Here is a 26,486-nt window from a genome sequence, read left to right as displayed (position 1 = left end):
CAGTATTATGCATCGCTATTTTTAATCTTTATTTAAAATCCTAATTAACTCTTTGAGCGCTGAGCACAAATGAGCCTCATATATTTACCTCATATTTCGCTTCAGCAGCTTACAGCCCAGCGGTATGAATATTGATTTCCCTAATTTCAAGTAACCCTTGCATTCCATCTCTCTCCATCCTTCCCCCACCCTAGTCATTTTGCTAGTTTCACTGTTCTTATCTGTTCGTTATCACCTCCTCCACAGCCAACAATGGAGCATTTTGGGCTCCTTGGTCATCATTAATTTGGTGTCAGGTTCGATTTGTTCTGTATCTTTTCATACCTCTAGTTTCCCTCTCCCATGACTCTCGTCTGAAGAGGTTACTCGACCTGAAATGTCATCTATTCCATTTCTCCAGAGATGCTGCCTGACTCGCTGAGTTGCTCCCGCATTTGGTTTCTAGCTTCGGTTATATATTTCAAAATTTATATCATCCTTCATTTGTGTCAGTTGTGGCAATGGATAGTCTTCCCTAGCCCCCCCCATACACCATTTTGTTTGGGAGTTCTACTTCCCTTCTTGTGATATCTTTGATAAAACCAAGGACTGAATTTCCTCGACTTCAGTGCCATTTCCTAGAAAGAGTCACAGTCATACAGCACAAAAACAGGCCCATTCGCCCAACTTGCCCATGTCGACCAAGATACACTATCTCCATTAGTCCCACCTGCCCACATTGGGCCCATATCCCTCCAAACCTTTCCAATTCCTGTGCCTGCGAAATGCCTTTTAAATGGTGTTATAGTACTCCGTCAATTACCATCTCTGGCAACTCATTCCATGTACCTGCCACCATCTGGAACGTGCAATAAGGTTTCTTCCCCTCAGGTTCCTATAAAATCTTTCCTCTTTAAGCTTAAACCTAGGTTCCCTGGTTCTTGATTCCCCTACACTTGGTAAAAGATGGTACATTTACCCTATCTATTCCCCTTGTGATCGTTTTAATTTAAATACACAATCCACAGTATTCAGGAACAGCAAATAATTCTTATTACAGCCATCCACTTTCATTCTGAAAGGAGAGCCATATGTTTCTGACAAGAGTTGATACTGGTAATTGTGACACTACTTCAAAAGTGATAAATTCTAATAGTTTCCTTGGTCTTTTAAATGCAGTGCTTACCACTGTGTGAATATTGCCTTAATAGCAACACATACATTATATTTAAAGTTCCCACACAAGGTTTGAAAAGACACTGGGGGAGAATATTGTTGCCAGGTCTAAAGGAGCCAAAATGTTTTCTAAAATTAGATTTGGTAATGAGCTGTGAAGTTTTTGAAGCTATTGTTCACTGTTCTTTGGAAGAAATTACATTCAATTTAACTGCAATTGGAAATCCAAGTTAGTCTACAGGAATAATAAATGTAATTATTTTTTTAAGAAATATTTAACTTGTGCTAAGTGCCGTTTTTGTAGACAAAAGAGTGCTGGCATGCATATCATTCTTTGCTATGGCGGGCTTTTGTTCCATTAGCTGCTCAAGCTGTTTGAAGGCCTGATCTCCTAAATTAGACTTTAGACTTTAGCGATGCAGTGTGGAAACAGGCCTTATGGCCCACCGAGTTTGTGCTGACCAGCGATCACACCATACACTCGAACTCGGGACAATTTACAATTTACAGAAGCTAATTAGCCTAACAATAGAATGTGGGAGGAACCCAGAGCCCCCGGAGAAAACCCACGGGGTCACAGGGAGAATGTACAAACTCCATACAAACAGCATCCATTGTCAGGGTCGAACCCGAGTCTCTGGCACTGTAAGGCAGCAACTCTACCACTGTGACAATGTGCCATCTTAATAGATTCATTTTCTTTTTTAATCTTTTTGTAATATTATAAATCCTAAAAAAATGTGAAAATATATATTTTAACTCTTTACAGTTTCTAGTACACTGTACCAGTGTGTAAGTTTCCAAGCCATAGGGTCTGACTGTACATCAAGGACAATCTTATGTAAACTTCCAACTCCTTTGTGTTGAAGGAGGACTTATTAGTTGGCTGATATTGCAGTATTTTCAGTGCCCTGAAATGAGGTGAATCTTTCTGCAGCACAATCATTAGATACTCTACAGTGGGAACAGTGTTTTCCTGGTCATTCATGTTACATTTCTTGAAAGTTATGCCAGAGTTTTCAGGCTCGAACTTAACTTCAGGATGCTCGGATGGTGCATTGAAAGATGCCAATTTTAGAAAATAAAAATCAAATGAAATATTTGATCAAAAATTATCCTTCTTCCTGGAGTCAAGTATTATTGGACTCTCATACCCTTGACCAAGGGTTATTCATCTGAGGTGCGTATCCTGCTCATCCCTGAAGACCGGGAGCCAGAGGGTGGAGAGAGTCGGTGACGGCAGCGGATGCACGACAAACGAGAACCGGGGGGGGGGTGAGGTCTTACCTTCCGCACCCTCAAGGTTGGCTGAGGGAAGCACCCTCGGGCCACAAAGGCTGAAGGTGGCCGGGTGAGGAGTTGATGTTTTGGGGGACAATCGGAATGGTGGCGACGGCTGCTATGGGCCTTTATGGTCAGCTGTAGCTAGGACTGAAAATGGTGGCCAAAACCTGGCGACTCTTGCATATGGAATCAGTGGGCTGTTTTTATGCAATCTGTACTTAATCTGGGAATGTATTAATGTATAGCAATAATCTTACTGGTCTGTAGGCAAAAAAATAATAATAATTCACTTTACAGTGATAATAAAAGAACCATTGCACCATTGAAGTGGAGACTCGGAGATCAGGAGTAGGTCTAAAATATTATTGTTCTTTAGGGCATGGTAGAACACTGTCACAGGATTTTGACTTGAAATGTTGACTATCCATCTGCCTCCAAAGATAATGCCTGACTCGCTAAATTCCTCCAGCAGATTGTTTTTTTGCTCCTGGTAGAGCACATTGCACAGATCTTTGCAAGCGATCACTGGGGCCCAATTAACACATGATTATCGACAATGTGCTAATATTAAATTGTCACTTCTTGCCTAATTTGCCATGTTCAAAAGGAAGGAAAGACAGTAGGAAAGGTTTATTTGTCTATCACATTGATGTGGTTTTGAGAATAGTCAAAAGCTACGAAAATCTTTGGAATGTGTACGAAGGAACTGCAGATGCTGGTTTACATTGAAGGTAGACACACATTGTTGGAATAACTCAGCGGATCAGGTAGCATCCCTGGGGAAAAGGAATATGTAATGTTTTGGGTGAGACCCTTCTTCAAACTCCGTCTTGAGAATTATGTGCTGGTGTTGGAGAGGGTCCAGAGGAGGTTTACAAGCAGTGGCTGACTGCATCTAAAAATATTGGTTGCCAGGAGACAAAGGGGGCCCACTTGATATAGGGGGCCCACTTCATCAGGGGCCCACTTGCCATCGGGCAAGCTGACACCTTGGCCAGTCCGCCACTGTTTACAAACATGACCCCGGGGATTACCAAGCATAATGCAAAAGATGGCATCTCTTACAGTGCATCACTCTCTCAGTACTACTCTAAAGTATTAGGTTAGATTTATATGTCCACGTTTCAGTGCATTAAAGAAACCAAACACAAGAAACTGCAGATGCTGAAATCTTGAGCAAAACACAAAGTGGTGGAGGAAATCAAAGGGTCGGGCAGCATTTGTGGAGAGAATGGACATGTGAAGTTTTGGGTTGGGACACTTCAGACTCAAAAATCTGTCCATTCCCTCCATGGTGGAACAGTGGTAGAGTTGCTGCCTCACAGCGGCAGAGACCCAGCTTCAATCCTGACTATGGGTGCTGTCTGTACGGAGTTAGTACATTCTCTCAGTGACCTGCATGGGTTTTCGTCGAGAGTTCTGATTTCCTTCCACACTCCAAATGTACATGTTTGCAGCTTAATTGGCTTAGTAAAAATTGTAAATTGTCCCTAGTGTGTAGGATAGTGTTAGGATGTGCGGGGATCGCTGGTCGGCGCGGACTTGGTGGGCCAAAGGGCCAGTTTATGTGCTGTACCTCTAAACTAAACTTAATAAAAAATGCTGCCTGATCTATTCAGTTCCTCCAGCACTTTGTGTTTCACTTAAAATGTTAAAGAAGATTGGAATCATTGGAGATTTGATCAGTATCTGCAACCTTCTGGAGCATCAACCCATCAATGGGTTAACCACCAACTAATTAACCTTTGCTACTCCTATTCTATTGACAATGAGAATGAATAGCTTTCTTGTAAATCAATGTCTTCAACATTCAAACAAAGAGATAAAATGCTGGATTAATTCAAACGGTCAGGCAGCATCTGTAGACAAATCGGATAGATGACGTTTCGGGTCGGGACACTTCTTCAGAATAGAAGAAGAATTTTTCAGAAGAATGATCTCAACTGGAAACGTCACCTATCCATGTTTAACAGAGGTACTGCTCAACCTGCTGAGTTACTCCAGCACTTTGCATCTTTCCCCCTGTAAATTAGCATCTGCAGTTCCTGTTTCTGCAATATGTAACAGTGACAGGCCCGTTCGTGTGCTGTACCCATTCTATGTTCTATATTCCAGAGTCCAGGGAGCCATTGTATGATTGCAGTAAATTTTAAAGTATTCTTTAATTTTCAAATAAATATGTGTGAGGTGCTGCACTTGGGAGGTTGAACGTAACGAGAGAGTATACAGTTACTGCCAGGACCTTTAACACCATTGATATGCAGAGCAATCTTAGGAGTCCAGGTTCATAGCATACTGATTATGGGAGCACAAGTAGATAGGGTGGTTGAGAAGGCGTATGTTATGCTTGCCTTCATTGCTAGCAGCATTGAATATAAGGTGATTCAGCTCTATAGGACTTTGGTTAGGTTGTATTTAAAATATTGCATGCAGTTCTGGTCAACCCATTAGAGAAAAGATGTGGAAGGTTTGGAGATGGTTTACCAGAATGCTGCCTGGATTAGAGTTTCAGCTATAGGTTGAAGTTGGATCGAAATGGAATGTTTTCTCAGGAACGTCTGGTTGAAGGGAGACTTGATAGAAGTATATAAAATAATGAGAGGCATACAAAGGGTAGATGGTCAGAACCTTATTCCGAGGGTGGAAATGTCCAACACGAGAAAGCCTAAGGTGAGTGGGGGAAAATTGAATGGAGATGCGCAGTGAATGTTTTTTTGCACAGAGAGTGGTGAGAAGCTGGAATGCACTGCCAGAGGTGATGCTGGAGGCTGATATAATAATGGATTTAATGAGGCTTTCATATAGCCACATGGAAGTGCAGGGAATAGAGGGTTGTGGATCGTGTACAGGCAAATGAGATCAGTTTAAATTGGCATTGTGTTCAGCACAAACATCGTGGGCTGAAGGGCCTGGTCCTGTGCAGTGCTGTACTGTACTGTTCTATGTTCTATATTCTATAAGCAATCCAAGGAGCCATTGTATGAGTGCAGTAACTTAAAAAATGCATGGCTTCTGTTAAAATCAGGCTAGTGAGTTTTTTGCAGAGTACAAGTAATGAGCTGCACTGAGTCCCATGTGATTGTAATGATTTGAAATGCTGGTTTATTTTTGGACCTGCACCTGCACCTAGAGAGCTGGCGCCTTGGCAGATAGTGTATGGAGTAGGAGAATATGCATGGGAGTGCACTTGCCTTTACTGTGCCCATCCTTCTGAGAAATGATGTGACTGGACACTTACATCCATTTGAGTCAGACTATTCTAGTAGAAAGGAAAGATGCTTGCAATATATTGACTGCAATGTACAAGATTGTGTGCATGCTCAGCAGCTTATTGCTGTGATGAAGTGTGATTTGCCTGACAGTGGCACGGTGGGAAGCAGCTTTAAGTCTGAAATCATAATTTCTTTGAGCCCTTGCACAAAATTAATGCTGGCACAAAGATGCAGAGCTTAGGCTGCGCTGTACTGTAAGAAATTGCACTGCCTGCAGTGCGGTACAGTGGCACAGTGGTAGATTTACTGCCTTACAGAGCCAGAGACCCGGTTTTGATCCTATCCATGAGTGCCATCTGTGCAGAGTTTACACGTTCTCCCTGTGACTGCAGGGGGTTTCTCCAGGTGCTCCTGTTTCCTCCCATATTTCAAAGATGTGCAGGTTTGTAGATTAATTGGCTCATGTAAATTGTCCCTAGTGTGTAGGACATAGAACTAATGTACAGGTGATTGATGTTCGGCGTGGACTCGATGGGCTAAAGGGTCATCTCTAACTAAACTAAACTATCTCTAAACTAAAATCGAAACTCTCAGAAAAGATAAAAATCAAGACCCAACTTGCCTATTCATGTGGCCATTTTTCAATAGTGCACTATTTAATCTATCTTTCACCCTGCAGACTCTTAAAGATTTGTCTCCATCGCTAATCTTTTAGTGTCGGAAAGAACTGCAGATGCTGGTTTAAATCGAAGGTAGACACAAAATGCTGGAGTAACTCAACGGGTCAGGCAGCGTCCCTGGAGATGCCGCCTGATCCGCTGAGTTACTCCAACATTTTGTGTCTAATCTTTTAGTCTCCATCTCTCTTCTTCCCTCTGATAAAATGATGTAATCATAGCATGGAAACAGGCCCTCTGCCCACTCCAACCAATTTGGCATTCTGGCCACTTGTCCACTCCAACCATTTGGCTCATATCCGTCCAAACCTTTCCTCAACATATATCTGCCAAGTCACTTTGGAAGGCCATAATTGTATCTGGTTCTATAATTTCCTCTGGCAGCTTGTTCCAGTTACAGAATACCCTTTAAGTGAAAAGTTGCCCAAGCTCCCTCTTAAATCTCTTCACTCGCAACTTCAGCCTATGCCATCATTTTTTTAGAATCCTCCACCTTGGGAAAAATACTTGATCACTTTGTCAACAAGTCCACTTACACTACAAGCAGGTCACCCATCAGCCTTCTAAGCTCTGAAGAAAAATGTTCAAGCCTATCCAACCTCTCCCGATAACTCGACCACTGGTCCAGATAACGTACCGGTGAATCTCTTCTACACCTTTTCCAATTAATGAGATCCATATATTACTGATTCTGTTAGAAAAGAACTGCAGATGCTGGTTTAAATCGAAGGTAGAAACAAAATGCTGGACTATCTCTGCGGGACTGGCAGCATCTCTGAGAGAAGGAATGGGTGACACTTCATTCGAGACCCTTCTTCTGACTTAGATTCAGGTCTGAAGAAGGGTCTCGACCCGAAATGTCACTCATTCCTTCTCTCCAGAGATGTTGCCTTTCCCGCTGAGTTACTGCAACCTGATTCTGTTAGATCAGTATTTCCAGCTGATGGTTCCTTGGGCCAACACATTTTTCTCAAATATCAATATTCCACCTGGTGGCACCAGCAATGGCTGTAAAGATTTACGAGGATATTGCCAGGACTCGAGGCCCTGGCCTATAGGGAGAGGTTGAGCAAACTAGAACTTTATTCCATTGAGCATAGGAGGATGAGGGGTGATGTTATAGAGGTGTACAAAATCATGAGAGGAATAGATTGGGTAAATGCACAGATTCTTTTGCCAAGTGTCGGTAAATCGAGAACCAGAGGACTTAGGTTTGAGGCGAGGGGAGAAAGATTTAAAGCCCTGTCCCACGGTACGAGTTCATTCCAAGAGCTCTCCTGAGTTAAAAAAAAATCTAACTCGTGGTAAGCACAGGTAATGAACGTAGCGGGTACGTTGGAGCTCGGGGATGTCTCTTAGCGGCTCGTAACGCTAACGGCAGGTACTCGGGAAGATTCGCTAACGGCAGGTAAGCACGGGAAGACTCGTGAACATTTGAACATGTTGAAAAATGTCCACAAGAGCCCCGAGTACCGACGAGTGGCCATTACCGTAAATCTCCGAGTTCGAATCAGGGCAAACTTGGGAGAGCTCTTGGAATGAACTCGTACCATGGGGCAGGGCTTTCAATAGGAACCTGAGGGGTAACTTATTTACATAAACGGTGGTGGGTGTATGGAATGGGTTGCCAGAGGAGGTAGTTGAGGCAGCCCATTCCGCAACATTTAAGAAACATTTAGATGGATTGGATAGGTTTAGAGGGATATGGGCCAAACACAGGTGGGTGTGACTAGTATAGATGGGGCATGTTGGTCGGCGTGGGCAGATTGGGTCAAAGGACCTGTTTCCACACTATATGACTGCATGATTCTATGACTATATAAATGTAGTTCACTTATATTATACTGAATGCATGCCTGTACTTCTTCCTAAATGGAACGTTTCTCAGAATCTTGCCAAAATATTCATTCTACTCTGCGTCCCATGTCAATTCATTAAGTTTAAATAAACACTAGAGATGTCTTCATTGATGCAGAAAGAGAACCATTCATGATTGTAAGATTGAAGTAGATTTGCAATCAAGACGGAAAAACAAAATTTTATTTCACAAAGGCATCTTCTGACTTGTCTAATTCAGGAATTCAATCAGTCCCAATGTCTGCTCTTTTAAATAGCCTTTTATCCTTTTCCAAGTTGATTAAGCTTTGGCATATTTTCATAATCGAATCATGCTTTACATCAAAGTGATTTGCTATGACCAACTATCATAGACAAACCCATGAAAACGGTAATAAAGAAGGCTTTGAAGAGGTCAGTCCAACCACAATAAGTAATGTCAACAATTTTGTGGCATTCTTCAGGGTACTTTGTGCTCACAGAGTACTGTGCTGTGTTTTAATCCATTTTATATTCTGGATTTGTATACACAAGAGATGTTGAAATTAAATTTCAAAGACGATAGACACAAGTAACAGATCAATAGATCCACAATCTCATTTGCTGAGTTGGAAAGGATACAAAGATTTATGAGCATGCTGCCAAGGTTGAAAAAATTTAGCATAAATAAAAGATTGGATGGGCAGGGATTGTTTCCTCTGGAACAAAGGGGGTTAGGAGATTAATCAAGGGGTATAATATTAAGAGGTCTAGAAATTATGGTTTGGGTCACCTGTTTCCCTTAATGTGTCAGTATAAGGCAATCAATTGTTGGCAAGTGGTAGATGGGCGGCACAGTGGCGCAGCGGTAGAGTTGCTGCCTCACAGCTCCAGTGAACTGGGTTCGATCATGATCTTGGGTGCTGTCTGCATGGTGTTTGTACACTGTCCCTGTGACTGCATGGGGTTACCCCGGGTGCTCCATTTTCCTCCCACACTCCAAACACGTACAGGTTTATAGGTTAATTGGCTTCTGTAATTTGTAAATTGTCCCTGGTGTGTAAGATAGTGCTCGTGTACAGGTTGATCACTGAGCACGGTGAGCTCGGACTTGGTGAGCTTAATGCCCTATTTCCCTATTTCCACGCCGTATCTCTGTCTAAATTCCAAAGGATGGAAAAAGGACAAAAAGAGCAAAAGTCAGAGCTAGAAGGAATGGTACAAGCAGAATGTCTCAGAGCCAATTACAAAGTATGGGTGGCACTCGACATACTGTAAACCAGAAGCTTAAGAACTGAGGGTTGGGATGAGGGTTCACAATAGCTTTGTGTGATCCACGATGGACACAATGGGCTGAATCATGACCATTTGGTTATATAAATCACAATGATTCCGCAGTTGTACACGGCCCTAGTGAGACCATACCTGGAGTATTGTGTGCAGTTTAGGTCACCTAATTTGAGGAAGGACATTCTTGCTATTGAGGGAGTGCAGCGTAGGTTTACAAGGTTAATTCCCGGGATGGCGGGACTGTCATATGCTGAGAGAATGGAGCAGCTGGGCTTGTACACTCTGGAGTTTAGGATGAGAGGGTATCCCATTGAAACATATAAGATTGTTAAGGGCTTGGACACGCTAGAGGCAGGAAACATGTTCCCGATGTTGGGGGAGTCCAGAACCAGGGGCCACAGTCATGAACAAGGAGTAAGCCATTTAGAACGGAGATGAGGAAACACATTTTCTCACAGAGAGTGGTGAGTCTGTGGAATTCTCTGCCTCAGAGGGCAGTGGAGGCAGGTTCTCTGGATGCTTTCAAGAGAGAGCTAGATAGGGCTCTTAAAAATAGCAGTCAGGGGATATGGGGAGAAGGCAGGAACGGGGTACTGATTGGGGATGATCAGCCATGATCACATTGAATGGCGGTGCTGGCTCGAAGGGCCGAATGGCCTACTCCTGCACCTATTGTCTATTGTCTATTGATTCCATACATGAATTGCTACACTTACTACATTAAGGGTTAACATTTAGGTAGAAATCCAAAGATGAGATTTGCATTTCAGTTTATTTTAGTTTAGTTTGGTTTAGTTAGTTTAGTTTGTAAACCACATTAGAGATGTAGCGTGGAGACAGGCCCTTCGACCCACTGAGTCCACGCCGACGATCGATCACCCGTACACTAGTTCTATGTTATCCCAGTTTTGCATCCTACACACTAGCGATAACTTACAGAAGCCAATTAACCAACAAACCCGTACGTCATTGGGATATGAGAGGAAACCAGAGTACCCGGATAAAACTCATGCTGTTACAGGGAGAACATACAAACTCCACACAGGCAGCACCCGCAGTCAGGATCAAACTTGGGTCTCTGGTGCTGTAGCAGCTCTATTGCTGTGCCATTGTGATGCCCATAATTGACAAAGTCACTAGCTGGGTATTTAATTTATTAAACAACACATGGATTGCAATGGGCAACGTGCAGCTAATTTACTTAAAATGTCAGAGGACATGAAAATCCCAGATACGGACAGCCAGTTCCATCCTGATTTAATGTGACGGTAACTGAGAACATACATACTGCAGCTGCCAGCTTCTAACAAAAGATTGATGAGCTCCAGGCTCATTCACATCTTGTGGTCAGAACAGGCAAGTGATCTGTGAAGGGCAAGGAAACTGATTTTCTTTTTATTACCTCTCATTCTAGCTGCAAGATTTATAATTAGGTTTGGGCTGCAGCTTCCTGCTGTGTGTTTCCGTCTCCAAAAACACCAGCAGTTTAGTCTGGACAATGAGAAAACATGAGACCAGACATTAGGCTAGATTCACAGATTCTTGATTAGTAAGGGCATCAGAGGTTATGGGGAGAAGGCAGGAGAATGGGTTAAGAGGGAAAGATAGATCAGCCATGATTGAATGGAGGAGTGTCTTGAAGCAGAGCTGCAAAAATCAGTAATGCCAGGGATGAGATGAGTGAGAAAATCAAAGCAGGGCAGAAGTCCTCTGCCTCACAGCACCAGAGACTCAGGTTCAATCCTGACCTCGGCTGTTGTCTGTGTTTGGAGTTTGCACATTCTCCCTGTGAACACGTGGCTTTTCTCAGGGTGCATCCGCCCACATCCCAAAGACGTGCAGGTTTGTAGGTTTATTGGGCCTCTGTAAATTGCCCCGAGTGTTTAGGGAGTGGATGGGAAAGTGGGATAATATAGAACTAGTGAGAATGGGTGATTGATGGTCGGCGTGGACTCAGTGGGCTGAACATCCTGTTTCTATGCTGTATCTCAAAACTAAACTAAACCCTCACTCACTATGACCAGCACTATGACCCCTGGTGGAAAGCATGTGTACATTTGTGTTCGAGTTTGGTTCCGATGTAGTCAGGGAATATCCTTCTGACATTGCTGTATGACATGAGGAATGGTTATTCAGTAAATTGATAGGTGGGTGTGAGAGTTTGGTTTGAGGACTGACATTGTGGATATAGAGAAGCCTTACTGATGTTACATTGAAAATGTGTACCTGTTAAAGAATACGGGGTTAAATTATTTTAAAATGGATTGGAGGAAGCAAATGATGAAATGGAAGTTTTATCTTAACACATCTATTTTTCATTTGATTCTACTAAAATAATTATACTTTGGACTTTAAAGATATAGCATGGAAACAAATCTTTCGGCCCACCGTGTACACACTAACCGGCGATCACCTCTCACATTAGCACTATCCTACAAACGAGGGACATTTTTATAATTTATCGCAGAAGCTAATTAACCTACAAATCTACACGTCATTGGAGTGTGGGAAGAAACCGGAGCACCTGGAGAAAACTCATGCGGTCATAGGAAGAACATACAAACAATGTACAGACAGTACCCGTAGTCAGGATCGAATCTGAGTCACTGGTGTTGTGCGGCAGCATCTCTACCGCTGTGCCACTGTACTGGCATGCCTTCCATGTAAAATAAATTGTGGGAATGTACAAATCCAGGACACCGTGACTATAAAGAGGTGCAAATATGTTTTTGAAGAACTCATATTCACGACTTGTAGAATGTAGATTAGGAGCTGGACTAGGTCACTTGGCTCTCTTTACCATTTAATACACAGCTAATCTGATAATAATGACAACTGTTCACCATTAGAAATCTTTCTGCCCTTGGTACCAAGTATCTATTTAACCCTGCGGTAAAAATATTCAAAAACTCTGCTTTCACAATCTTCAAGGAAAAGAGTTACAAAGATTTGTTGGCCCGGGCAAGTTGGGCTGAAAGGTCTGTTTCCATGCAATATGACTCAATGACTCTGTGACTCTTGAGAGAAAAAGAATGCCTCATTTATTATTTTAAAAGGGTGACCATATAAATTCAACCAATGACCCCTGGATCTGGATTCTCCCTCAAGAGGAACCATTCTCTCCACATCCGCTGTGTTAAGGCTGTGGGAATGTATCATTATTTCCATTTGGTAATCCCTTCTGAAGGCTGTGATTCAAGCTGGGAACAATTTAACAGGCACAACATTCCTGTGGTACATGATCCCGTTGTTCATTCACAAGCATGAGCTTTGTTCAACGCTTGGCACATGGATTACTCAACTTTGGGGACATCACAGGGAATTCTGATACTGTTGTCATTCAACTGCTGTAACGCACATTCTTCCAAGAAGCAATAGTACAAATGGAAGTGTTGCTTGTTTTGTACTTCTGTAGAGAACTCTTTGCAAATCTAAAATGGCAGCTAATGGCTGATCTATTTTACCCTCACAAACCCATCCTCCTGCCTTCTCCCCGAAACCTTTGACCTTTGGGCAATGTTAACCAGGAACAACTCAGTTGCCTTCCTGTCTTTAGCTTTCAGCAAACCTAAAATGGCAGCCAACCATGTGACCATAATGACAACCTTTCTCTTCCTTAATCTGCACATGTCTCCTTACTAATTAATATCCCAAACCCATAGACTCAACATGGCAGGAAACGTTTGATGAAAATAAATATCATTGCACATTTTGCCAGGTCATAATTGAAGATTAAGCATTTTCTGAGATCTGATCCAGGTTCCAGGACATAATTAAAATATGCAATATTAATGCACCTAATCAATTTAAAAGAAGAGTGGGCAATCATAGGGATTGCTATAAAGAGGGTAACACCTATAATTCCAGGAAATCAGAATGAACACAAGTAACATATTAAAATATTGGGTAGATTATATAACAGGGCTGAATGACCTGTTCCTGTGCTGTACTGTTCATAGGTGCAGAATTATGCCATTTAGCCCATCGAGTCTACTCTGCCATTTAATCATGGCTGATCTATCATTCCCTCTCAACCCCATTCTTGTGCCTTCTCCCATAACCTTCGACAGCCTTGCTAATCACAAACCTGTCTCTCTGCTTTAAAATTACCAAATGACTTGACCTCCAAACCCGTCCATGGCAATGAATTCTACGGATTTACCACCCTCAGGCTACAGAATAATGCACCATTTTGAATTGGAAACACAACTAATATTAATTGTGAGATACATTATGAGAAGGAAGTGCTTATAAAAATGGGATTAATATAGGACAATTGTAAATGTTAGGTTTATTGTCAGCACGTGCTTGGTGTTCAAGTGGCCTCTTTATGTGCTGTATTGCTTACAATTTGAAGGCATATTTTAATATGATATTCAATGTATCCTATTCTGAGCATATTGGGCTCAACATCTTATCGGAGATCATTTGTGAGTTTAAAACATTAAATCTGACCAAGTGTAAAATTAAGAAATCAAAATTGAGCATATTTAGAAATAGCTTTTGAAATTATTCTGAAATATTGGTGGAGGAGCTTAGTTTTTAACAGCATGTTTCAAATGGTGCATACTGCAGTCTCGCCCAAAACCCAGCCAATGAGAGAAACTGGTGTTCAGCTCAATAAAACAGCAGCAGATGTTTCGTTACATCCGAAGTTCTCATTTCTGAAATAACAGATTAAATTAAAAGCTCCTTGAAAATGAGAGACAGAAGATGGCACAGTGGCACAGCGGTAGAGTTGCTGCATTACAGCGCCAGAGACCCGGTTTTGATCCTATCTACGGAGTTGGGGTTGACACCCACACTCTAATGACGTGCAGGTTTATCGGTTAATTGGCTTCGGTGAAAAAATTGTAAAATGTCCCTAGTGTGTAGGATAGTGTTAGGGTATGGGGTGATCACTGGTTGATGCGATCTTGGTGGGCCGAAGGGCCTGTTTCTTCACTGTATCTCTTAAGACACTAACGCCTTGTCCTATAATGCATGTAACCAAATCTGATTTCCTTATGAATTTATAATCTTTAGAAGATTCTGCAAAATTTGCTCAATTTTTATTCTCTGCAGGCCTTCCATCTTCTGTGAAATTTAATGAAATGTTATTTTGGGTTGTGTCACTCTAATAATATCGAATATAAAATCATGCAAAATATGCGTCATGGCAGATGATGGGCAGGCAGGAGAGACTTAACTACAACAGATTTATAAGGATACAGGTAATAGGTTCTGGAGTATAGAATAGATGACTGTGTTGAAAAATAGGGATGGGAAGGGTAAGGATATCTTAGAATTACAAGTAATTTTATCTCCTATTATATGTTACTCTTAGTGAAGGTTAAAATTATCTTTATTTCTTGAACTTTCTTCTTCTCCTTTTCTTTAGCTACAGCAGTCATTAATCCTACAAATGTACATTATCCTGAGGTAATGCTTTTAATCCTTTAGAGCCACCATGGTAGTGGTGTGAAAGTGGGTTACATATATTGTATATAAAATCATGAGAGGCATAGATAGGGTGGTCAGTCAGGGCCTTTTTCTTCGGATGGAAAACTGCAATACTTGAGGGCATATTTAAGGTGAGAAGGGTCAAGTTTAAAGAAGTTGTGCGCGGCATGTTTTTTACATGGAGGGTGCAGATTGCCTGGAATGCACTGCCAGGGATGGTGGTTGAAGAAGATACAATAGTGGCATTTAAGAGACTTTTGGATAGGCATTGACTATGCAGGGAATAGAGGGATCTGGATTGTGTGAACACAGGTAAGAGTTGGTCTTGGCATCATGTTCATACAAATTTGAAGTATAGATTGGTAACTGCATCTACTCACCCATTTGTATCCAATGAGGAATGATTCTTAAAGAGATCATTAGAGACAACTAATACATTGGCTGTGCAAAGATAACATTATTTTTGATGTGGCAAGATATTGTTGAAATGGTAGAAACAAAGAACTGCAGATGCTGGTTTATACCAAAGATAGACAAAAAAATGCTGGAGTAATTCAATGGGTCAGGCAGCATCAGGGAAAGTTTCTTCTCAGCTGTTATCAGCAGGCAACTGAACCACTCCACCAACAACGAGAGAGCACTCCTGAGCTATTATTCACGTTATTCCCGTTCTCATGTGTCTGTACATTGTAGATGGCTCACTTTTAATCATGTATTGTCTTTCTGCTGACTGGTTAGCATGCAACAAAAGCTTTTCACTGTACCTTGGCACACGTGAAAATAAACTAAACTAAACTAAATTAAACTGAATTAAACTAAACTAAAGTAAACTCTGGCTGACCCCCTGAGTTACTGCAGCAGTTTGGGTCCATCTACTGTAGAAATGATGCTGGCCTGTCTGACTTCACTATCCCATCCATTCTAGGTAACTACCTCTCTTCCAAACAAGGTCTAAACCCTAAAGTGCGAGAGGTAGTGACTGATCAATCTCTAACTCTCCTGTAGTCTTTTAGCCGCAACAAGATGTCTGCAGCATATAAGCGATCCATGTGCAACTTAGGCCTGGATAGAGTATACAGTTAAAAGTGTCCCTGTATGAAGCAAATAGCAGGGCAAGGCCCAAATTGGTGTCACAATGAAGCTTACTGCTTCTGTAAACTTCATTGTGATTAGTGCCACTGCCAGCTTAGTCCCCAAGTTGGAAGTGACACTGCAAATGTACAGCAATCATAGTGTTACTGCTGAATGAAATCACATTGCTGTCATGGTGTGAATACAAGCTGAGAATCTAGTTACACTGTGGAGAACACAATATCCTTCACACAGAGCTACACTGCATGTCCTGAATTAAGCGCGGCAGCCCAGAGACCTTGGAGTTTTGCATCTTCCTGTTAGCACATATGTGCAGCTATTTCTCCTCTAAGTTTCCAAATGCATGTCATCATAATTGAAGGGACTGAACTTAGGCATGCATCCTAATGTTAAATGGTTACAGAATTAAGTTCTGGTCAGAGTTTTTTTCCACAGTGTGGAAACGGGCCCTTCGACTGAACTTGCCCATGCCAACCAATGTGCCCCATCTACACTAGCCCCACCTACCTGCACTTGGCCCATAACCTCTAAACCTACTCTATCCATGCACCTGTCCAACTATGTCTTAAATGATATGATAGTACGTGCCTCAACTTCCTCCTCTGGCAGCTCGTTCCATAAACCCACCACCTTCTGTATTCAAAAATGACCCCTCAGTCTCCCAGTAAATCTTTCCCCCCTCACCTTAAACCAAAGACCACCAGTTCACGATTCACCTACTCTAGGCAAAAGACTGTGCATTTACCTGATCTATTCCTCTCATGTTTTTTATATACCTCTATAAGATCACCCCTCATCCTCCTGTGTTCAAATGAATAAAGTCCTACATTTCTCACATGAGTTTCCAAATGCCATGATTTCTCACATGAGTTTCCAAATGCCAGTTGTCATAATTGAATAGTCTGAACTAAAGTAAATATCCTAATGTTAAATGGTTACAAAATGAAGTTCAGGATATTCTGAAGAAATCGAATGATACATCTCCAGTTCTTTAAAAACTGTGTGGTTACGCAAAATAGACTGCAGATTGTAGAATCTAATGGGGCAGATCTTTCGATGAAACATTCACAGATCAGCCTGGGGAAAAGTTTGTAATTAGTTATTCCCAAAAGGAGGCAATGGTTCAGCCTTCTGCTAAAAGCACTTGGGACATCTGCAGTGCACTGATGTGTTAACGTGCTGCCTGCCCTGCTGAGTTACTCCAGCACTTTGTGTCTGTCTTTAATATTTCTGTTAAACTCATCTTGAAGATGAAATAGATATGCGGGATTTGTCAGACTGTAAATAGATTGTAAAATAAGTAAATAACCATCTCCAATGTGTAAGCTGAAATTGACAGATGTATTTTCAAGTTGGGAATGTGTGTATTTGATTAGCTTTGCGACGTGGCTTCCCGCCTCTGAACCTACATTTCCAACAATGTATGTTTTCTCCATTTTTACGTCAAACGGCGCTAACTGAAGTCCTATAAAGCTACAGCAGTTGATGAAGGCAAGTCTGTGTCACTAATATTTTTAAAGTGCAGATCGACAGATTCTTGATTAGAAAGGGTATCAAAGGTTATGGGGAGAAGGCAGGAGAATGGGGTTGAGAGGGAAAGATAGATCAGCCATGATTTAATAGAAGGGAACAGGACTCGACGGGCCGAATGGCTAAATTCAGCTCCAATTACATGAACTTATTATGAGAGAAAGTGGCATAATGTGGAGTTCACTGAAAGAAAATGTATAGTTTATACTACTTACTATATAAACTGAATATCCCTTGTCTGGCCCCTAAATTGTTCCTGCTGAGATACAGATAAATCCCAAGAACAGGAAATGCAACATATGTTTCTATTTTGCCCCGTAGCATTCTGTCATTCTAACTGATCTTGGACTTCACTGTGCAGTTAGCTTTTTCCAAAAATATCACACAAACGTTTGGATTATAACTACTTCCAAATTTAGAAATTATTTGGTGAGTTTACCTTGACATAGCCGAAGACAAAAGCCTTATGCTAACTGTTGCTTTCATCTGCTCTTTCCTAACTTGTTCATAACATGTCATCGTATCTATGTTTTTATTATTTATTAAAGAGGAAGAACCATTGGAATGAAGCCAGGCCTAGCTTACATCCTGTTTGTTCTTCCTAAGAATGGCCAGTTTCCCTTCCAAAGGCCCCCACAGTGAGAGATTCATGGACATGTTTAATATTTATTTACTAAAGGCAATAATCTGTTTAATATATGATACCTGACTGTCATTTGAGGAGATTGAGATATTTTTTCCATTTAATTCAAAGATACAGTGCGGAAACAGGCCCTTCGGCCCACCAAGTCCATGCCGACTAGTGATCCCCACACATTAACACTATCCTACACACACCAGGGCCAATTTACAAATTTACTGAAGCCAATTAACCTACAAACCTGAGGTACACAAAAATGCTGGAGAAACTCAGCGGGTGCAGCAGCATCTATGGAGCGAAGGAAATAGGCAAAGTTTCGGGCCTAAACCCTTCTTCAGACTGATGGGGGGCGGGGAAAAGAAAGGAAAAAGGAGGAGGAGGAGCCCGAGGGCTGAGGAAGGGGAGGAGACAGCAAGGGCTATCAAAATTGGGAGAATTCAATGTTCATGCCCCCAGGATGCAGACTCCCCAAGCGGAATATGAGGTGCTGTTATTTGGTGATTTTCCAGCATCTGCAGTTCCTTCTTAAACACATTAAACCTACAAACCTGTATGTCTTTACAGTGTGGGAGGAAATCGGAGACCTAAAAAAAAACCAAGCTGGTCATGGGAAGGACATACAAACTCCGTACAGACTGCACTTGTGGTCAGGATCAAACCCGAGTTTCTGACGCTGTAAGGCAGCAACACTACCGTTGTGTCACTGTGTCTCCCTGTTTAACATGTTTAATAATTCTTTACCAAAGGCAAAAGCCTGTTTCATATATGGTGCCTGACTGCCGGGAGGAAATTGAGATGTATTTGTAGTTCAGTGACTCACTAAATCCATGGGCCAAAATACAAGCCTTGTATTTTACTATAATTTACTACTTGCTGTTATTATAGGGCAAATCAGACAGCAACCTCATGCACCCAAACATGTGCAGTTAAACACAAAGCTCCTCTCTTGAGACATGTTACTCCTCCATAGGGTATGCTGTTGCAATTGTCCAAACAGATGGAGAACTGAAATGATTGCAATGCCATAAACATTAGGAATTTGCTCACCATCTACATCAAAAGCAACTGAAAAAAGTATGGGCCATTATACTCAGAGTTAAAATGGTGTAATATGCGATAATTGTTGCTAAATAAACTCTCTGGCCCTGAAAATGAATTTACTTAATTCAGAATGAAGGGAACAAGATGGGGCCGGAAAGGAACATGATGGCGCCAAAGTCAGATGACTCTTTGCGGGGTAGTCCCAAAAGTGGATCTGCTATCATTCATTACAATCGCCCCACTCCTCGTAAATCTTTACTTCACAACAGATTTTCTTCCACTAACTATGCACACTAAATACTACTACCCTTCATCGTGTATCTGTAGACTGTGGACGGCTTGATTGTAATCATGTATAGTCTTTTCGTTGACTGGATTGTACACAACTAAAAAACTTTTTACTGTACCATGGAACATGTCACAATAATAAACCAAACTAAACTAACTAAACCGATCTAGACTATTAAAAAAAATACAAAGCAGAAAATGCTAGAAATACTCAACAGACTAGACAACAGGTGGTGAGAAAAAGAACAGAGTTAATTTTTCAAGTAAATGATCTGAAAAATAATCAACATGAAAAATTAACTCTATTTCTCTCTCCACGGATACTTCATGTCCTATTAAAGATTTCCAGCACTCTCTGCCTTTATTTGAGATTGCCAACAAGTGCATTGTTTTACTACGGTAAAAAACGAATAAGTTAATTTTTTACATCAAATTAACATCTTTTTTTGTCAAGTGTTTCCAACACCCCATTTTATTTATTTGAACAGCCTTGCGGTTCTTGTCTTTTTCATGCATTCCACAAATCTAGATGCTTAATTCCTGATAAATTTACTAATATTTTGTGGACAATTGTATTCTGTATAACTGTATTCCTTCAACATTTGGGGCACATTATTTATTTTGCCCCTTCTTTTGCCCCTTGGCACTATTACAATGCTTTGATGGTAAAATGTGTCAGGGAAATTTGTGAGGCTTTTTAATTTTTTTGTTGTCAATTTTCAATCTGTTAACAAATGCAGTAAAATACAGGAAAGAGGATGTTAGAAGTAGAAAGGAGGAGTAAAATACAGGTTGATGGAGGGAGCTGGTGATTGCGTATGCAAGAGCAGGGACTGGTAAAAGAATGAACCAGGTTCTTACCTTCCGCACCCTCAATGTCGGCTGCGGGAGGCGCCCCTGGTGCACAAAGGCTGGTCGGGTGAGGGGAGTGACGACGGTTCGCTGGATGATCCGGATGGAGACGACGGCTGCAACAGCCTGGGGCTCGCCTGGATCGGGCGCCGCTCCAGGAGACCAAATGCGCAGACTTGACTGGATTTTGATAATTGTGCCAAAACCTGGCAACTCCTGCATGCGGTCTCAGATGACAATTTCTATGTACTTTGTACTAATTAGGGATGTGCTTAGGTATGGCTATACTTCACCAAACTGCATGCAAAAAAAGTTCACTGTATGTTTGTACATGTGACAACTAAGAACCATTGACCATTGAATTTCATAGATACTTTGATAATAGATAATTGCTCAATATTTGCAACCAGTCTCATTGACCTAAACCTATCCCATGATAAGTTGCATCTCTTGGACTATGACTCTCACAGGAATTTCAGGCTAATCAGTAAGAGAGATGAACTTTACATTGGTGGCTACCTGAAACACAGAGATGGCAAGTGACTAATTGCTTTTAGATTATGAACCCTTGTGCCTGTAAATTATTTCCCATGCAAATCTTCTTTCATAAAATACAGGTAATCCTAATCTTCAATCTTTTGCCCCAAATAACATTTTTCCGAGTTTCCTCACAAACTACATGAAGCGACACTTATTTTTCCATTGAGCTGCTGCTACTTAACTAGATGTATAAAGTTATTTTGCCAAGGATTCATTCTAGATGTTTCATATCTCTACTAAGATAGAGGAGAAAACATTTTTGAAAACGAATATTCACTCAGTTATTCTTTAGCTTATTAACTACTATTTACTCGTATCTCAGTAATCAGCCTAGTTTAGCAGTGACTCCACTTTTCTATCATAGCTGTAAATAGAAAGGCTGAGGATGGTTATTGCTGCTTTCACTTATCTGAGAGTTCATCTCCAACACGCACGTTGTCGTTTGTCCAACACTAACCTGGGATGGCTGGAGGCCGTGCGCACATGGGTTTCCTCGGTCCGCCAGGATCATTCTCCGCAGCACGTTGCCCGTCGCAGTGCGAGTCACGCGGCACGTCACGCTGAATATTGCGCGGTGCTTCGCAGGGCTCGTCACGCAGTGGCTCGCGCTGCACGTCCCGCTGCACCTCACGCTGGACTTCACATTGTATTTCACGTCGTGCTCCTTCCTCCTCCAGATACTGGGAACTGCAGATGCAACAAGAAGCATGGTCACTGATCAATAATAGAACATGGAACAGCACAGGAACAGGCTCTTTACCCTACAAGCTTAGTTTAGAGACACAGCACGGAAACGGGCCCTTCGGCACACCAAGTCCATGCTGACCAGTGATCCCCACACGTTAATGCTATCCTATACACATGGGGGACACTTTACAACCATACATAGCCAATTAGTCCACAAACCTGTATGTATTTGGAGTATAGGAGGAAAACGGAGATCCCACAGAAAACCCACGCAGATGATGGGGAGAATGTACAAACTCCATACAGACAAGCACCCATAGTCAAGGTCGAACCCAGGTCTCTGTTGCTATAAGGCAGGAAATTTACCACTGCTCCTCCGTGCCACCCTATATTCATCGTGCCATGCTGATCAAAAATATTCTAAATAGATATCAATATAACTGTTCGTGTCTCTTCATTATCACCTTCTCCATAGCCAACAATGGATCATTGTAGGCTCCACCATTCCTGAGTCATAGGAACTTCAGAGGCTGGTTTACACTGAAAACAGGCACAAAATACTGGAGTGACTCTGCTGGCCAGGCAGCATCTCTGGAGAAAAGGAATGGGTGACATTTCGCGTTGAAACCCTTCTTCAGACTGAGAGTCAGGGGAGCAGGAAACCAAAGGCATGAAAAGATACTGAACAAATCAGAGCCTGGCACCGATGACTCAGGAATGGTGGAGCCTACAATGGGTCATTGTTGGCTATGGAGAAGGTGATAATAAAGAGACACAAACAGTGAATCTAGCAGGATGGCTAGGGTGGGGGAGGAACGGAGTCATCTTCATACCGCTTGGTTATAAGCTGCCCAATCGAAATATGAGTTGCCGTTCCTCCAATTTGCTTATGGCATCACTCTGACAGAGGAGGAGGCCCAGGACAGAAAGGTCAGTTGATTGGCTTATTTACTAAATCCATTCCTCCCCCTCACCAGCTGACTGATTTGCAGCGTATTTCTTATTAGATTGCGGATTATACCGAGCATAAACACAAAAAGACTAAATAAACATGCAATAAAATGAAGGCATACGTTTTTGCACCACCACACAGTAGTTTGCTGTGCCCTCTGCCTCCAGATGGGACATTTTAAGTTGTATGTGTGTGGTGTCTATTTGAACTATTATCGTTTAATTACTGTGCCTTCAGGACCAGGAAATGTTGCTTTCCGTTCCTGACCCCAACCAAATCCATCTTTTATTTATTAAAAAGTAAGGTAATTAGGAACATCTGCTTTCTACCAGTGAACATTTGTTACATTAGTAAGGAGCATGGAAAGTTATTAAACATTAAAAACATAAAGTTCTAAATTAAAATTTCAGTTTTACTCAAGCTCGCATAATGTGTCCATGCATCATTTAGCCTCAGCTTTACAATGCTGAGCAAAATTAAAAAGCATCCTCAGATTAATGACCACTTTACAGATTGTCTTAGGCATCAACGGATACCTAAAGCTGTGGATGAAGTGGAAATGAATATAATGCCTACATTGGCTCAATGGCTCAGCAGAGGAGTTGCTGCTTTACAGAGCCAGAGACCCGGGTTCGATCCTGACTGCAAGTGCTGCTTGGATAGAATTGGTATGTTCTCCCTGTTACCATGCGGGGTTTCTCCGGGTGCTCCGGATTTCTCCCACATTCCAAAGATGTACTGGTTAGTTGGTTAATTGCCTTCGGTATATTGCCCCCACTGTATAGGATATAACTAGTGTATGGGTGATTGCTGGTCGGTACAATACAATACAATACAATACAATACAATACAATACAATACAATACAATACAATACAATACAATTTATTTGTCATTTGGACCCCTTGAGGTCCAAACGAAATGACATTTCTGCAGCCATACATTACAAAACAAAAAGACCTGAGACACAACACAATTTACACAAACATCCATCACATCGCTGTGATGGAAGGCAAAAAAACTTATCTTTCCACTGCACTCTTCCCCCCCCCCCCCCCCCTGATGTCAGAGTCAAAGTCAAAGCCCCCGGCTGGCGATGGCGATTGTCCCGCGGCCATTAAAGCCACGCCGGGTGATGCAAGGTCGCGCACCGGGTCTTGTTGTTAGAGCCCCCGGCGTGCGCTCGCAAAGTCCCGCGGCCATTCCAAGCCGCGCGGGGCAGTGCTGTAAGGCCCCGCTCCTGGAGCTCTTCAACCCCGCAACTCGGGCGGGAGAAGTCGCCGTTGCGGAAGCCCCGAAAAGCGGTCTCCCAGCAGGGACCCGCGCTCCCGGTGCCGCCGTCCGCCAGACCCGCAGTTGCAGCCTCCGAAACTCCGGGGGTCGGGTGGCAGCAGCGCTCCACCACCGCTCCACCCGCTCCGGACTCGGCCAACTCCGCGACGGTGAGGTGAGTAGTCGGCAGCTCCACAACTGGAGCCCCAGGTCGTTCCTGTTGGAGGCCGCTCCACGTTGCAGCCCCAACGACAACGGAGACCCGACAAAGAAAAGGTCGGGTCTCCCGTGCAGGGAAAGATTTTAAAGTTACCCCCTCCCCCCCACCCCCCCACACACATACCCCAACAAAAAAAATAACAAAAACGACATAAAAACGAGACAAAAAATAAAAAAAACACAGACGGACTGCAGAGGCCGCTGCTGACAAGAGTCGCGCCGCCCACCGGTGCAGACTCAGTGCCTGTTTATATGCTGCATCTCTAAACTAAACCTACAGAATTAGCTATTCAAACTGAGATCAGTATGAACACATATACCAAATAGTTAGTCCCCCTCCCCCCTCCCCCACTACCAATTATCGTACTCCCCCCACACCCCATAACATTTATGGGGGTAGTTTTGGTTTAATTTAGTTTTAGCCTAGAGATTTAGCCTAGGGAAGCAGGCCCTTCGGCCCACTGTGTCCACACCAATCTTTGTAAACCTGTTCACTAGTTCTATGTCTTGGGACAGTTTTTACAGAAGCGAATTAACCTAAAACCCCGCAGATCTTCGGGATGTGGGAGGAAACCGGAGCACCCAGAGGAAACCCACACAGTTGCAGGGAAAATGTCCAAACTCTGCACAGACAGCATCTGTAGTCAGGATCTAACCCGAGTGAGGCAGCAACTCTACCGCTGCACTGATGTGCTGCCCTAAAGCAGAGCAATAGGAACAGTCTGTGACAAAAAAAAAATATTGGATGCAAGCAAAAATTAACTCAAGTTTATTTGTAAATGAGATAATGGAAAATGTTATTTTACAACGCATAAAAAGAAACCTAATTGTACTTGTCAGTTCGTTACTGTTGGGGACACTTTGCTTGGTGTTATATTTTGCAGCTTTTTTTAGGAATGAAAATTGAAGATATTAAGAATAAGGACAAAAAAAAAATGTGTATTTAAAACCCTCATTCCCTGGAAAATTGTACATCCCTTTTCTGTCGTCATTGTTGTGTTTGAGCAATTTTGAAGTGATCCCAAGATTTTCCTCCCACCATCTGATCTGGCCAACCATTCCAAGCACTGATTATTCCGCATATAAGGAATTTTTTTATCCCATCACAAGTTTTCAGTGTGGATGTAATTACTAACATGTATTGCCAATCGTGCTACACTATTTCAGAAAGCAAATAGTTTGGTTTAGTTCAGTTTATTGTCACATGCACCGAGGTACAGTGAAAAGCTTTTGTTGCGTGCTAACCAGTCAGTGGAAAGACTATACATGATTACAAGGCATTCACAGTGTACAGATACATGATAAAGGGAATAATATTTAGTGCAAGATAAAGTCCAGTAAAGTCTGATTAAAAATAGACTAAGGGTCTCCAGTGAGATAGGTAGTAGATCAGCACCACTCTCCTGTTGTTCATAGGATGATAATTCGAGTTTCACTGTACCTTAATTGGTACATGTGACAATAAACTGACATTTGAACCTTTGATTCAGTTGCCTGATAACAGCTGGAAAGATATTGTCCCTGAATCTGTTGTGTGCATTTTGACACTTCTGTACAATAGACAATAGACAATACGTGCAGGAGTAGGCCATTTGGCCCTTCGAGCCAGCACCGCCATTCAATGTGATCATGGCTGATCATCCCCAATCAGTACCCCGTTCCTGCCTTCTCCCCATATCCCCTGACTCTGCTACCTTTAAGAGCCCTATCTAGTTCTCTCTCGAAAGTATCCAGAGAACCGGCGTCCACCGCCCTCGGAGGCAGAGAATTCCATAGACTCACAACTCTCTGTGAGAAAAAGTGTTTCCTCATCTCCGTTCTAAATGGCCTACCCCTTATTCTTAAACGGTGGCCCCTGGTTCTGGACTCCCCCAACATTGGGAACGTGTTTCCTGCCTCTAGCGTGTCCAAACCCTTAACAATCTTATATGTTTCAATAAGATCCCCTCCCATCCTTCTAAACTCCAGCGTGTACAAGCCCAGCCGCTCCATTCTCTCAGCATATGACAATCCCGCCATCTCTGATTGGGGAGGGGAGAAGAGGGAGTGACCGGGGTGAGACTCGTCCTTGATTATGTTGGTGGCATTGCCAAGGCAACGTGAAGTGTAAATTGAGTCAATGGAAGGGAGATTTGCTTGTGTGATGGTTTGAGCTGTGTTGAAATTCACGCAGTCATAGGATAAACATGTAACCCAGGGTAAAGAAGGAATGGATTGTGGACTTTGGAAGGGGAAGGATGAGGACCCACAATCCTGTTTATATCAATGGGACAATGGTGGAGAGGGTCAAAAACCTCAAATTCCTGGGCGTGCATATTTCCAAAGATCTTTCATGGACCCAGCACACTGATGCAATTAAAATAAGACACATTTGCGCCTCTACTTCCTGTGAAGATTACGGACATTCAGTATGTCAAAGAGCATTCTCTTGAACCTCTACAGGTGCACAGGAGAGAGCATACTGATTGGTTACATCGAGGCCTGGTTTGGCAACTTGAA

At 42.3% G+C, this 26,486-nt stretch overlaps 1 protein-coding gene across 17 annotated transcripts in view; it reads right to left on the bottom strand.

Moving 5' to 3' along the window:
* Positions 1-26,486, bottom strand: part of LOC116978589 (protocadherin beta-15-like) — a 216,984-nt gene that overhangs the window by 22,061 nt on the left and 168,437 nt on the right. For all 17 annotated transcript variants that reach the window (XM_033029825.1, XM_033029826.1, XM_033029831.1 and 14 more), the window contains exon 3: positions 21,316-21,545. In XM_033029825.1, coding sequence (XP_032885716.1) covers positions 21,316-21,545 — 230 coding nt within the window. The remainder of the gene's footprint in view (positions 1-21,315; positions 21,546-26,486) is intronic.

Source organism: Amblyraja radiata, chromosome 11 (assembly GCF_010909765.2).
Source record: "Amblyraja radiata isolate CabotCenter1 chromosome 11, sAmbRad1.1.pri, whole genome shotgun sequence".
NCBI classification, from domain to species: domain Eukaryota; kingdom Metazoa; phylum Chordata; class Chondrichthyes; order Rajiformes; family Rajidae; genus Amblyraja; species Amblyraja radiata.
The sequence above is the reverse complement of the archived record's forward strand: the minus strand, read 5'-3'. Positions and strand labels throughout refer to the sequence as shown.